This window comes from Juglans regia, chromosome 6, assembly GCF_001411555.2.
Source record: "Juglans regia cultivar Chandler chromosome 6, Walnut 2.0, whole genome shotgun sequence".
Lineage (NCBI taxonomy): Eukaryota > Viridiplantae > Streptophyta > Magnoliopsida > Fagales > Juglandaceae > Juglans > Juglans regia.
In genome coordinates this window covers 2,115,008-2,129,795 of record NC_049906.1, presented here as the reverse complement: position 1 = coordinate 2,129,795, position 14,788 = coordinate 2,115,008, and the positions used below count along the sequence as shown (strand labels likewise).

Genomic DNA, 14,788 nt, shown 5'->3' with positions numbered 1-14,788 from the left:
CAATGCATGTAAAAAAATAATTTCTCACTACTTTTTGTCTGCAAATTTTTTCTTATTCCAAATTTATAAATTCAAAATAAAATAACTATCAATAAAATAAATTTATAAATAAAAACTATCATGACGCAAGATCTTTTGATGCCAAAAAAAATAAAAAACCAACAAACTACATTCCCACATTTTTAGTGCCCAAATGTTTTTAATTTGAATTTCTGATAAATAGTAAGAACACTGGAATGAGTAAATTTGAAAAAGCCAATATTCAATATTGTTGTACTTCAAATTTAATTAAGATGCAACAACAGGTGCATTTTCAATAAAAAAAACAATATCTCTACATTAAACATCGATATATGTAAATAAAGTATCCCTAATTTACGATTCATTGTTCGAATCTAACATGAACAAGAACATTGATACACCATGTTTAAAATACGTGTTTTCTTGTTGCCCAGTACAATGCACCCATATAGGTAGTGCAATAGTATTCCTGGTTGTGGCCATCTCCTGTGCCGATGTTGTAACACCCCATATTTTAGTGTATTTTTAATGAGAGATTATTTTTTTTAATTATTCAGAAATTTATTCTCTTGTTTTAAAATTATTGGATTTTTAGTTGGGTTATTTTTATGATTTTTTTTTAGTTTACGAAAATTATTTTTGAAATGTTTTCTCTAAATTAATTATTGTTATGCGTTTAAATTTCTTCTCAAATTAAATTATCTTATTGTTGGATTTAATTATTTATTTTCATTTTAATCATTACGTTTGAATTATTTTATTTTACTTGCTGTTTTAAAATCGTTTCCGTTTGATCATTTTTGTGACCCAAGATGTGAAGATTGGACCTCATTTCTTTCCCTGCATTTTCTCTTTCCCCTTTTCTTTTTCCTTCCTTTTTCTTTTCTTCCTTTCTTTTCTTCCTTTTCCTTTTCTTTTCCTGGCTTCCTTCCCGTGCGACCCAGCCCGCTCTCCCTCTCTCCCGTGCATTTCGTCACTCACCCAGCCCACCGCTGCCGCGCCGCCGTGACCATCACCGCCCACCACCACAGCTTCCCCTCCCGCCGGTCATCCTTCCCCGTCAATCTCAGCTCCTAACTCGCCGGCATTCTCCTCCACGCACGGCTTGAAGCCGCGGCATTCTTTCCGCCACTGCGCCGCCGTCGCACCACCATTGGCCACCATCTTCACACCACTTCATCCTCGACCTCTTGGCAACCCATTGGACCCAACCCCACCTCCGATCCGTCACCAATGAAGGACAACCAACCACATTTCCGTTTTGGGTATTTTTGGCCTTAAACCACCCCTTGTGCCGCCACCCACAGCCAATCTTCACCACCACTAGCTTCACCGACCTCTCTAGGCCCTGCCCTATCAATCTCGGGTCTTCGTTTGCACCCGTTGAAAAGTGGGTATCTGTGACCCACGGCCACAGTGTATTTTGCATTGTTCCACAGCTGTTTTTCCACTTCTTGCGCCTCTGTGATCCTCCAAAAATTATTACATAACATTGTAAGTACTTTTCAAAGAATTCTTGTGAATTTAATATATTTTTGCACTAGCACATTACACTGTATTTATTTGCTGATTGGTTTTGTCGGACTGAGTCCGAGGAGTAACGGGGTTTATTGGATTGGGTGATGGAGTTGTTAGCATGATTGGTTTAGACTATGAGATTTGCTGGCGGTTCGGGTTTAAATATTGGTGTTTTGGTGTATGACGTGGGTTGTGGCGGATATTGGTGATTAGGAAGTAATGATATATTTTGGGATTATGAAGGTTTTAAGTTTTGAGAAATTTAAAATAGGTTATTTAAGAAGCTTAGGCTTAAATATCGAAATACGATTGATTGGAAACTTACGGAAATTACGTGATTATCTTTATAGGTGACGATTTATAGTCGACTCGACATATTTGAGGAAAAATTCTGGAAAAGTTAAGTCGTCCAGGTAAGCGGGGTTCCTATGCTAGATTTGCATAAAAATAAAATGGACTGAGGTTAATTTTTGAAAATGAACATGTTTTGTTATACAAATATACTTGAACTACCTCAGTTATTTGTTTTGCATTACTCATGAGATTCTGTTTAAGAATAAAGTATTTTCTGACATGACTGGTGTAAACATGAGCTATTTTGCATTTTACTTCTAAACTCTGAAAAAGAGAGCGAATATAAAAGTTTGTGGATAAAATAATGTTTTGTGATTTCTGAAAACTCTGTTCTATTCTAAAGATGGTCTATACTCTGATATGATATGCTTTCTGAAAATTCTGTTCTGTTCTGAAGGTGTTCCGTAGTCTGATATATGTGATTTCTGAAAACTTTTGGCATGACATTCTGAATTGGGATGTGGTTTGTGGATGGTGACCTATTTGACCTACCACGGGTGCTAATAGTGGCTTCTGTTTGGGTTGGTACCAACTGTTCTGTTTCTAGTGCACCTACTTTGAAAACAAAGTGATTTTCTGGTGGTCTTTCCTGTGTGCACACTCGGGCTCCGAGAATAAATAAGGAAAAGATTCACATTCTGTTTCTGCTCGGTTAGCTACCGGGGTTTGCACAACCCTACCACGGGGGTTAAACATGGCCTCTGATGCGATATGATGCTTTGGTACGATGGTGGTCAGTTATGTTATGCCAAAAGAATTTGAATAAGAATATTTTTGAACTTTTGCTCTGATATTTTTAATAACATGTTCTGACTCTGCATTCTGAAAATAAAGTGTTTTGTTCTGCATTCTGAAATCTGTAAATGCTCATGTTTGCATACTAGTATATGTTCTCTGCTTACTGAGTTGTTGATAACTCACCCCTTATTTCCACAATATTTTTCAGATGATTTGAATGTTTCAGTTGAGGATCAAGGATATGGAACATGGGTGAGAAGAGTTAAGAATGATGGTTTAAGCATAGAAGGTTTATATGCGTATTGAGGATTTTCATTCAATAAGCTTGTTGTGCTCTGATGATGTGATTTGTTGGGAGATTGATGTTTATATTAAATTTTGTATTGTCTTAAAATAGTTATTCTGGAGTAATTGATGTAAATATATGAGTATTTTGTGCGATAAAGAAAAATTAGAATATGTATTATGTAGAAGGAAAAAGATTTTTAAGTGACATGAGTTAACTCTCCGAATCCTCGAAGACGGGGTGTTACAGATTTAGTCAATATGTCAGGAATATGAGATTGTCTACTAATGTTATGATTGACATTAATATCGGATAATCATCGAGATCTCTAAACTCTTCAAATTGCAAATCATCAGGTGTAATTGTGCCGATGAAGTTATGTCTCGCACAATATGCATGCAACAACAAAATATCGTTGCCGAGTTTGAAGGTATGGGAGTATTAAATTTGAAATTTGAAATACCCCTTCAACACACCGAAAGTTTGTTCAATGACATTCTGAATGGATGAATGTCGATAATTAAATACATCTTTATATTCTTTGAATGTACGATTATCATAACATTCAAATTTGTGATACCTCATCCTTGAATACGGCAGCATAAACCCTTCGATGCAGAGAAATGTTGAATTTACTAAATAATAATAACCTGAGAATTTAGTAAAATATTAATCTTTTATAAAAATGATACTTGTCCTTTCAAAATTACAGCTCGCATATCTTTTATTTTTTTTACTTAATGATTAAAGAATAGACTATTAGGCTCGATTTAGATACAAAAAATGTTTCATCTTATTTCTTCTCATCTCATAATTACAATTTTTTTAAATTTTCACACAAAATATAATAAACAATTTAACTTTTTCAAATCTCAAAATAATAATAATATTAAACAAATAATATTCTAACAATGTTTTATTCAAATTCTATCTCAATCTATCTTATCTCAACTCACTATTCAAATTGTATGTAATTATTTTTTCTTAATAATTAAAGATGTTAAAAAATATTTAAAATATTATAAAAAAAATGCACTAGGGTTAGGCGGCCCCCTAGCATTAAGGATACAAAATCAAAGTTTTGAATATCATTTCGGTGATTGTTTCGATTAAAGCACTTGAACGAAATATTTTGGCATCGATACTATTTCGGATATTGTTGTGGGATAGTCTATATATAAATAAATAAATTATATATATAAATTATATTTCAAAATAACATCAATGTAAGTCTTAAAAAATTAAAATACATATTCAATAATACTTCTATATTCTTAATCTAACAATTAAAAATAATAATCACTCATATTCATAACAAAAATGAGAGTAGGAATTTAATTTTCAATCTTTGAAAAAAAGGAATAAAAAAAAGTTAAGAAAATAATAACATTAGAATTGGAGAAAAAATGATGAAAATATACTCATGAAAATACCAAAAAAAAAAACAAAATTTTGATTAGTACATCAAAAACCGGCTTGTACTGATATAAACACGTCGAAATAATCATTATTCGAGCCAATATAAAACACCTATCCCGCGCCGGTTACGATTCCGATACGGTAAATCGCGGTATTCAAAATCTTGTGCAAAAGACTTTGAAAGTTGCGCATTTTCAAAAGAAGACTTTGACCAAAAATTAATAGTCACGTATAAAGAAGGTCTGTAGGACGATCCATCTGTGTTATTTTGTAGAAAAGTCATGCGTGTGAGTTGTACAGCTGCGTTTGGTAAATGAGAAGCTTGATGTTGACAAATTTGTTTATTTAACGGAGGAGTTGGGAATCAAAAGACTATGAGCAAGAATTGTCATTCATCTAAGCTAGCTGCTGAAACAGCTTTGTATCTTCTCTCCCTTTTGGTAGAATAGAATTCTCATTCATCCCAAAAGAGATTTAATAATGGTTGCAGTATTTCTCTCTCCTTTTGATTACTGGATTCTCTGCTGCAATTGCTCAACAAAAAAATTCCATCATTACCCCTGGCTCTTCCATCTCTCCAAATGACAATCCATACTGGTTATCAGATTCTGGCAAGTTTGCTTTTGGCTTCTACCAGATAGATGGTAGCTTTGCCATTGGCATCTAGTTCGAAAAGATTCGGCAAAAAACAGTCGTATGGACCGCTAACTGGGGCAACCTGCCGCTTTCAAGAAATGTCGCTTTGCAATTGACAAATGATGGCAGATTTGCCTTGTCGCAAGAACAAGGCCAACTAACTGATGTACCTATTGATCGGCTCTACCTTTCCCCAGTTTCCTCAGCTTCCATGCTCGATGAGGGAAACTTTGTCCTTTACAATTCAGAATCAGCCATCATATGGCAGACTTTTCATTATCCAACAGACACTATTTTACCCGATCAACCTCTGCAGGCTGGAAAAGAGCTTACCTCCAGCATCTCGGAGACAAATCATTCAATTGGAAAGTTTCGACTGGCAATGCAGGGGATGGGAACCTAGTGCAATACCCGTCATACATTCCACGTAAGTCTCAGTATGCCTACTGGGCTTCAAATACAGTTGGACCTAATAATGTGTCTCTAAATCTTGATCGTAATGGTCAGCTTTTCCTACTTAATTCTACGGGCTTCAATATAATGAATTTCAGCAGCCAAGGAAACTCCTCTTACAATTATCGTTTGACATTGGATTATGACAGACTATTGCGGTTATATTCTCATGGCTTGAATCAAGATGGTGATGATTGGTCAATTAAATGGTCACCTCAACCCAGTAAATGTGATCCTTCGGGTCTCTATGGCATAAATGCTTATTGTACTGTACAGGAACAGAAAGCTGTATGTACATGCCCTCTTGGTTTTGATTTCTTAGACCAAGGACGACATAATTTGGGCTGCATGAGAAATTCCAGCGCAATTGGTTGCCCGAGCAAGAATGGAGAAACAGTTGATATTCTTCAGGAATTGGAACGTGTTGAATGGGAAGACAACCCCTATTCTATCTTGTCATTGACCAAAACCGAGTGTAGAGAGAACTACTTGAAAGACTGCGAATGTGAAGCCGCACTATTCAAAGAAAAGGAGTGCAGAAAACAGAAGTTTCCGCTAAGATTCTGGAGAGAACGACAAGGTAATTCTGGTACAACCATAATCAAGGTGAGATTTGGGAGTTCGAACACAACACAGGTAAGCAAGGGAAGAAAGAAACAACAGGGAATGGGCGTCTTATTTAGCGGTTTTGCACTTTTAGTTTTCGCGTTAATTGTGCTAGCTTTTTCTGCTTTTCTGATCTTGAGATACCGTCTATGGTCATACAAAAAGGTTCCTTACGAAGTTAATGAAGGATTGGTTGAGGATGTCTCTCTACGAGTATTTACTTACAGTCAACTCGAAGTTGCAACGAATGGCTTTGTCGAACTACTGGGTAGGGGCTCTTTTGGGACAGTTTTCAAGGGAGTCTTGTCCAATGGGCAGATGAAAATTGCTGTCAAAAGACTTGAAAAAGTTGTGGGTGAAGGAGATGTTGAATTCAGGAACGAGATGAGTTCCATTGGAAGAACCCACCATAGAAACCTAGTCCGACTACTAGGTTACTGCCATGATGATTCGAATAGGCTTTTGGTTTACGAGTATATGAGCAATGGAACACTTTCTGACTACCTTTTCAAATCCCAAATAAAGCCAAACTGGGAAGAAAGAATTAAAATCTCTTTGAATATTGCAAGAGGGATCCTCTACTTACACGAGGAATGCGAAACTCACATCATCCACTGTGACCTCAATCCCAACAACATATTAATAGACAAGCATGGGTGTGCAAAAATTGCAGATTTTGGATTGGCAAAGCTATTGATGCCAGACCATTCCAGGACTCTAACCGGGATAAGAGGAACAAGAGGGTATGTTGCCCCTGAGTGGCACAAGAACTTGCCCATCACAGTAAAAGCAGATGTGTATTTTTGGAGTTGTGTTCTTAGTCATTATATGTTGTCGCAAGAGCATTGATGTCAATGCTCCCGAAGAAGAGGCTATTCTTGTTAACTGGGTCTGTGACTGTTTCAAGGCTAATGAAGTAAGCAAGCTGGCACCTGAAGAAGTTGATCAGCAAAGCTTGGAGAGGATGATTAGAATTGGGTTGTGGTGCGTAGAAGAAGACCCAGCAGCTCGCCCTCCAATTAAGAAGGTGGTTCAGATGTTGGAAGGGACCATAGAGATACCCGAACCTCCAAGCGCGCAATCTTCATTTCAGCATTAGTTCTTTATTTTCTTTTTCCTTTTTTCCCCATAAAACTCGATTTGTAATTGAGTTTAAAGAATTTCAAGTTGTTGTTGCTACCAAGCTAGTGCAGCCTTCCATGTTTATCATCGTTGTAAATTCTAGTGTGTATGCACTCGTCATTCACTTCTTAATTTATGTGTTGGCTTTTTAATATGAAGTTAAGTCCTACTTCTACTATTTTTCTCTATATATGTTATATGTACTTATACAAACATACAAATTATATATCAAAAATATGAGAAAACGATGACAATTCTCTCAAACTACTGCCTAATTTTCTATCACCCCCTCAAACTATAAACTTTGAAAACTATCCCCCAAACTATTAAGAAATCACAACATAACCCCGTATTTTAACGAATGGAATTAAAAAGCACAATACCCCCACGTTAACAAGTAAAAACTATCGTCCATTATAGGGAAAAATAAGGGGGAAAAAGCCATAAATTTTGTATCGATATCATCAGAATGCAATAATATTAACCCCACCAACCTAGTTGGTATGCAACCAAATGCAAATAAACAATGATATTTGGCCCATTTTGATTATAATTTTGACTAATTTACAATTTTTTTGCTCACGTGATTGGAATGCATTGTACACGCCATGAATACAGCCGTGCACGTGAACCTCGGTTTGCTCCAAGAATCTTAAAGGGATAACAAAATTAAGGGAAGTGATAAAATATTGAGGTAATTAGTAGTTCTAAGATAAAATGATCGAGGCCTAGCCATTAGAAAAAGTAGGAAGAGAAGGAAAAAACATCTATTGAAGTTGAATGAGATTAAGCTTTAAAGCATGGAAAGTTACGAATGAAGAAAGGTGGAACATAAAACCGACAAGATGTCAACAACTTCCAAGTGGCTTAGTTAAAAAATAGGATTTTTCTCCAAAGAGGCTTCATTGTACTTAGAGTTACGTGAGACCATGAAGAACTGTAAAAATTTCCATGTATAGTGGATTTGCCTCCAAATAATCTGTAGATCTAAGTTTTTATGTCAAATCACGTAAATATGTTTGTCTTTCTCATTTATATTTTCTACTCTTTATTTATTATTGAACGTCCGAGCGCTGTATGAATGCCCATGCCACTATCGTAGATCTTTCAATCGCATTGTTGGGCTTTGGCTATACCAAAACATCAACAAGGAGAATACCGAGGTGGCTGATCCACCAGAGTCAATAAAATGTTATAAAAATTATATAGATAATAGATTAAAAAAAAAATTGTATTTTATCTTTGGGATAATTTTTGGCAACTTTTATATTGTCTTTTTTAAAGTCTTAATAATTAATTTGGGACTAAAGAAAAAAGGGGTACATTGAATTTTTTTGCTAATTTTTTAAAACATTGCAAATGGAGTGATAGTATGAGAGGTAGTGTATTTTTCCTAAAAATATGTATGTCCTAATAAAAATCTTTGACCTGTAGTATGAGTTGAAAGTCTTTGGAATTGTAAGGTCTAACATTGCGGAAGTTTGGAGTTGAAAAGTCCTGCAAAAGACCATGAAAGTTCTGGTTTTTAATAGAAGAGCTTGACCGGCACAGGTGGTCTCGGTCTAACATTCCAATTTCCTTGGGTTCTTTAGTAGATGAATCATGAATGGTCCCTATGACTTCAACTTCAAAAATTTGTTATCTTTCGTTGACTTCCTTGCAGCCAAAAAGTGGAAGCTTATATGTTGATCAGAAAGAAAAAAATCAAGTTGACTAAGTTGTTTCTTTGAACCAGAGGGTTAGAATCAAAAGACAAGAAGCAAAATATGACTAGCTCTTTGGACTGGAACCTTGTTTGTCAATTCGTCTTGAATTCAGACCTTTAAAACCTTCCTAGATGACTCAATCTTTTTCAACAAGATAGCCTTTTTCTTGTTTGTTCATATCACAGTTGTTTCTTTATTGATGCTCTTGAAGTGGGAGATCTGTTCTGTCTGTACTCTTCCTTATGTTCATTCTGCTGAAACAGCTTTGCATCTTCTCTCTTTTGGTTGAATAGAATTGTCATTCATCCCAAAAAAGCAATTTAATAATGCTTGCGATATTTCTTTCTCTTCTTTTGATTACCGGATTCTCTGCTGCAATTGCTCAACAAAGAAATTCCAGCAATATTAGCCTCGGCTCTTCCCTCTCTCCAAATGCCAATCCATATTGGTTATCAGGTTCTGGCCAGTTCGCTTTTGGCTTCTACGAGAAAGATGACGGCTTTGCCATAGGCATCTGGTTGGAAAAGATTCGGCAAAAAACAGTCGTATGGACAGCTAACCGGGACAATCCGCCACTATCAAGAAATGTCACATTGCTTCTGACAAATGATGGCAGGCTTGTCTTGGAACAAGAACAAGGCCAACAGACTGCTCTAACTAATAATGCTCTGTTCTCCGCTTCCTCTGCCTCCATGCTCGATACTGGAAACTTTGTCCTCTACAATTCAAATTCAACCATCATATGGCAGACTTTTGATGCTCCAACAGACACTATTTTACCTGGTCAACCTCTCTTGGCGGGGAACAAGCTATTCTCCAGCAGCTCTGAGACAAATCAAGCAAGGGGAAAGTTTCAACTTATAATGCAACATGATGGGAACCTGGTGCAATACCCGTCAGACATTCCACCTAAAGCTAATGACTATGCTTACTGGGACTCGAAAACATTCAACGCTGGAAAGAATATCTCTCTAAATCTTGATCGTAATGGTCAGCTTTTCCTACGTAATCTTACCGGCTTCAATATCAAGAATTTAAACGGCCAAGGAAACACGTCTCATAATTTTTATTTATATCGTTTGACATTGGATTTTGACGGAATATTGCGGTTATATTCTCATGGCTTGAATCAAGATCATGATAATTGGTCAATTGAATGGTCCCCTTCAATCAGTAATTGTGATCCTATTGGTCTCTGTGGCCTAAATGCTTATTGTACTGTACAGGAACAGAAAGCTGTATGTACATGCCCTCCTGGTTTTGATTTCTTAGATCGAGGACAACCTAATTTAGGCTGCAAGAGAAATTCCAGCACAGACGGTTGCTCAAGCAAGAATGGAGGAACGGATGATACTATTCAGGAATTGGAAAGTGTTGAATGGGAAGACAACCCCTATTCTACTTTGTCATTGAGCAAAACTGAATGTAGAGACGACTGCTTGAAAGACTGCGAATGTGAAGCCGCGCTATTTAAAGATCAGAAGTGCAGAAAACAGAAGTTTCCGCTAAGATACGGGAGAGAAAGACAAGGTAGTTCCAGTACAACCATAATCAAGGTGAGATTTGGGAGTTCTAACACAACACAGGTAAGCAAGGGAAGAAAGAAACAACAGGGAATGGGCGTCTTAATCGGTAGTTCTGTGAGTTTAGCTTTTGCACTTGGCATTCTAGCAATTACTGGTATTCTCATTTACAGATGTCGTGTTTGGGAATATAAAAAGATCAAATACCAAGGGAATGATGGGTTAATTGAAGAAGTCAGTCTACGGTCATATACATATGGGGAGCTTGAAAAGGCAACTAATGGCTTCACAGATGAAGTGGGTAAAGGAGCTTTTGGGACAGTTTTTAAAGGTGTCATAGACAATGGCAAGACAGTTGTGGCTGTGAAGAGACTAGAGACAGTGGTGGCTGAAAGTGAAAGAGAATTTCGTAATGAGATGAAAGCAATTGGGAGAACTCATCATAAAAATCTGGTCAAGTTGTTTGGCTACTGTCATGATGGAACAAATCGACTCTTAGTCTACGAGTACATGAACAGTGGTTCTTTAGCAGATTTCCTCTTCAAATCTAGAAGAAAGCCAAGTTGGGAGGAAAAAACTGGAATAGCTTTGAATGTAGCTCGAGGCATTCTCTATCTGCATGATGAGTGTGAGAGCCAGATCATCCACTGCGACATCAAACCTGAAAACATACTCATGGATGAGCACAAGTGTACAAAAATTGCAGATTTTGGTTTGGCCAAGCTGCTGATGCCTAACCAAACCAGGACATACACTGGGATCCGTGGAACAAGGGGATATGTTGCACCTGAATGGCACAGAAACTTGCCCATAACTTTAAAAGCAGACGTCTATAGCTTTGGGATCATGTTGTTGGAGATCATATGTGGTAGAAGAAATGTGGATGTTGATCTTCCAGAGGAGGAAGTGGTTCTTGCAAATTGGGTGTTTGATTGTTTTGAAGCTGGTGAATTGGATAGGCTGGTGAAGGATGAACAAGTGGAAATGAACAAGCTAGAGAGAATGGTTAGGGTGGGACTTTGGTGCATCCAGGAAGAACCATCATTTCGCCCTACAATGAAGAGGGTGGTACTGATGTTGGAAGGGACAGTGGAGATACCAGCCCCTCCTAGTCCTACCCCATTTTCAAGTGCCATGTAACTATGCAAGTCAATTTGAGCCTTGCACCCAAGTAGCTAAGACCCAAAAACAGCCAGATCAGAAATTTGTTCAGCTTATCAATAATCTAGTGAATAAATTTTGATGGCTTTTCTTTTCCCAAGAAAATTACTTTTTTAATTGCTTTCCTTTTTGTCCAGCAATCCATGCAACAAGTGCACTCTAGAACATAAAAGGAATATGATTCTTTCTATTTTACAAAAACTGGTACTAAAATACTCAAAATTACATGATACAATTTAGAAAGATAAATATAAAATATGATTCCTAAAATAGTTAATATTATCCTTGTAAAATTCCAAATAATTATTAGTAAGAAAAAATATGTGCAATCGTCAATTGTGCAATCGCCAAGTAATCGCTTTGAAAAAAGTGAATAAAACATGAGACCCACATAAAAAAATTAATTTTTTAATAGTAGACCCCCACTCTTTTTCAAAGCGATTACGCGACTTTTCGCACTTTACAGTTGTAATATAGAATTACTCATTATTAGTTCCCTTCTTTTTTATTAGCTAATTGTTAACTAGTGTTAGAATATAAATGATTGGTAGTTTCAATAATTACCTTGTTTGTTTTCGCATATGACATGAGATGAGATAAGTTGATATGAAAGTTGAAAGTTGAATAAAATATTGTTAGAATATATTTTTTTAATATTATTTTTGCTTTGAAATTTGAAAAAGTTGAATTGTTTATTTTATTTTGTATGAAAATTTGATAAAGTTGTAATGATTAGATAAAATGAAATGAAAAATTTTGTGAAAGTGAACGAAATTTCCTAAGTATTAGTTTTGTTAGTAATAGTATCCTATAACTCGTATAGAGTCCACATAGGTGGAGAAGTTACAAGCACTTCATTAACTCTCCACCACTAGGAGTTAATTAACTCCACACCACTAGCACTTAATTTCATCGAACTTAATTAACCATCCCATTAAAAAATTTTATAAACAAGAGTTTTATGTACGTTAATTTTAAGAGTGAAAAAAGTGAACATACAAAATAAAAGCTCTCATATCTCTTATCAATTTCCTAGAGCAATCATATTGAGCTCTTGATCTTGAAATGTAGAATTATTTAAGGAGACTCTAGTAGCCTTATATGTGTGACGCCCCAATTCCGAAAGGGTTAGAGAGTTACTTTATTTCACTTAAAATCATATATCACAGTTAATATATAGACTCCAAATTCTCAATGTCATATAAAAAATTATTATTTCAAACCAACTACCTCAATATAATTAATCTCCCAAAATACAAAATCATCAAAACAAGACAAAATTACCTAATAAAATTCGTCAATACTTATAAAAACCTTCTAAGCTTAATCCACTAAACTTAATTCATCTCACACATGCTCCATAATCTTAATCCTCAACTGAAATATTCAGTTTATCCGAAAAAGATTGTGGAGAAAAGAGGTGAGTTATCAACAAATCAGTAAGTGGTGAACATATATTAGTATGTAAACATGATCCTTTTCACATAGTTTAGAATGCAAAACAAAATATTTTAGTTTCAGAAATGAAAATCCAAAAACATGTTATCAGAACAACAGTTCAAAATGATCATATTAAAAAATATCCTTTGACATAACATGACTGAACATCATCATCATATCATATCAGAACAGAAACCATGTTTAACCCCCGTGGTAGGTTGTGCATTCAACGGAAAACCAAGCAGAACATAAATCACCATGATACCAAAGTGATTGCACTTAGAACATATACCACTATTATATCATGTGGCGGGGTCAAAGACCACTATTATATCATGTGGCAGGGTAAGAGATCACTATTATATCTTGTAACAGGACCAGAGGTCACTATTATATCATGTGACAAGGCAGAGGTCACTATTATGTCCTGCAACATGGCCATAGGTCACTATTATCACCCGTAACAGAGCCAGAGGCCACTATTATCACTCGTGGCAGAGCCATATATTATAGCAAAACATAATTAGAATCATCGGATCATATCCAAAAATAGAATCATATACAGAATCAAAAAGTCATGCCAAAAGTTTTTTAGATGCCACATCATATCACAACAGAGTACTGAACGATTTCAGATCATTTCATATTTTAAAAAAAATAGATTTAGAACATCTTCACATCACATGCACAAATTTTCAAATTTCATATTTGCTCTTTTTCGCATAGTTCAGAAACAGAATGTCAAAACTTTACTCATGTCTAAACCAGTAATGACAAAAAAGACTCTTCTATTTCATATAGATTTCATGAGTAATGCAGAACAAATAGTTAAGATGGTTTCAAATTTCTTTCAAAACATATCATGTACATTTTCCATAAAATCAAACTCAGTCCATTTTATTCTATGCAAAGTCTAGTATAGGAACCACACTTATATGGATTTCTTAATTTCTCTGAATTTCCTCACAACAGTACCAAAGGGGATATCAATCGTCATCTATAGATGCTCATCTGATCATCACCTATTTTCTTGAACACCATGGGGAGGTAAAATCATTCAAACTCCTTCAAATTAAATGAGGTTTGGATCAACGATCCAACTAGCCAATAATCATACAAAAATCTTGGAACACCTCCTTTTCAAGAACTCTTAGATTCATTTTCACACAAAAGCTAAAAGAGGTTTGAAAAAACTTTAAAAATGTGGATCAATACTTGCTTTGGTCACATCTAATCCTCAATAAAGAATTTGACCCAAACATTATCTCAGATTCAGTCTAAGGATCCCACCACTCAATCTATGATCACGAAAGCTAACTCAAAAGAGAACCTTAACAAGCAACTTAGAAGAGAAGAAATTTTCTAGAGACAAAAGTCAAGATTATAGTGGTTGACAAGTACTGATCTTAATACCAAATTCTTTCATATGTCAACCACTATGACAAGAAGTATTAACTCTGTAGAGAGTCTGCAAATTAGTTCCAATCAATGGACTGCTAATCCTACTGTTATTCAAAATAACTTTCTAGACCATTTTTAAGGTATTTATCAATCTTCAGAGCCCATATTGTCCTCTGAATTGGATGATTTTTTTCCTATCAAATTATCAGACTTGGAAAACAACCTTCTCTGTGAATTCCTATTAAGGAGGAGATTCTATCCACTTTAAGACAAACTCCTTCCAAAAACTTTTCTAGTCCTAACGGTTTCACAAGTCTTTTTTATAAGTATTATTGGGACATTGTTAAGGATAACTTTTATGCAGCAATTAAGAAATACTTTATTCTTGGAAAACTCCTAAAGGA

General features: G+C 35.5%; 2 protein-coding genes across 2 annotated transcripts; both read left to right on the top strand.

Moving 5' to 3' along the window:
- The first annotated feature begins 5,233 nt into the window (after positions 1-5,233).
- On the top strand, positions 5,234-7,130 carry LOC108994611 (G-type lectin S-receptor-like serine/threonine-protein kinase LECRK3). Its single transcript, XM_035691079.1, has 2 exons — positions 5,234-6,814; positions 6,873-7,130. The coding sequence occupies exons 1-2, from the start codon at positions 5,234-5,236 to the stop codon at positions 7,128-7,130; spliced, it is 1,839 nt and encodes a 612-aa protein (XP_035546972.1).
- A 1,956-nt stretch (positions 7,131-9,086) lies between these two features.
- On the top strand, positions 9,087-11,623 carry LOC109019869 (G-type lectin S-receptor-like serine/threonine-protein kinase LECRK3). The gene has a single exon (XM_019002243.2). It carries the CDS (start codon positions 9,186-9,188, stop codon positions 11,520-11,522), a length of 2,337 nt encoding a protein of 778 aa, XP_018857788.1. The 5' UTR covers positions 9,087-9,185; the 3' UTR covers positions 11,523-11,623.
- The last annotated feature ends 3,165 nt before the right edge of the window (positions 11,624-14,788 follow it).

What these genes read in the sequence shown, in the direction of transcription:
- LOC108994611 (XM_035691079.1), top strand. Translation starts at nt 5,234, where the DNA reads ATGGCAGACTTTTCATTATCCAACAGACACTATTTTACCCGATCAACC. An exon ending in ACAAGAACTTGCCCATCACA is followed by an intron (nt 6,815 to 6,872) that starts GTAAAAGCAGAT and finishes TGTTGTCGCAAG; the next exon opens with AGCATTGATGTCAATGCTCC.
- LOC109019869 (XM_019002243.2), top strand. Translation starts at nt 9,186, where the DNA reads ATGCTTGCGATATTTCTTTCTCTTCTTTTGATTACCGGATTCTCTGCT.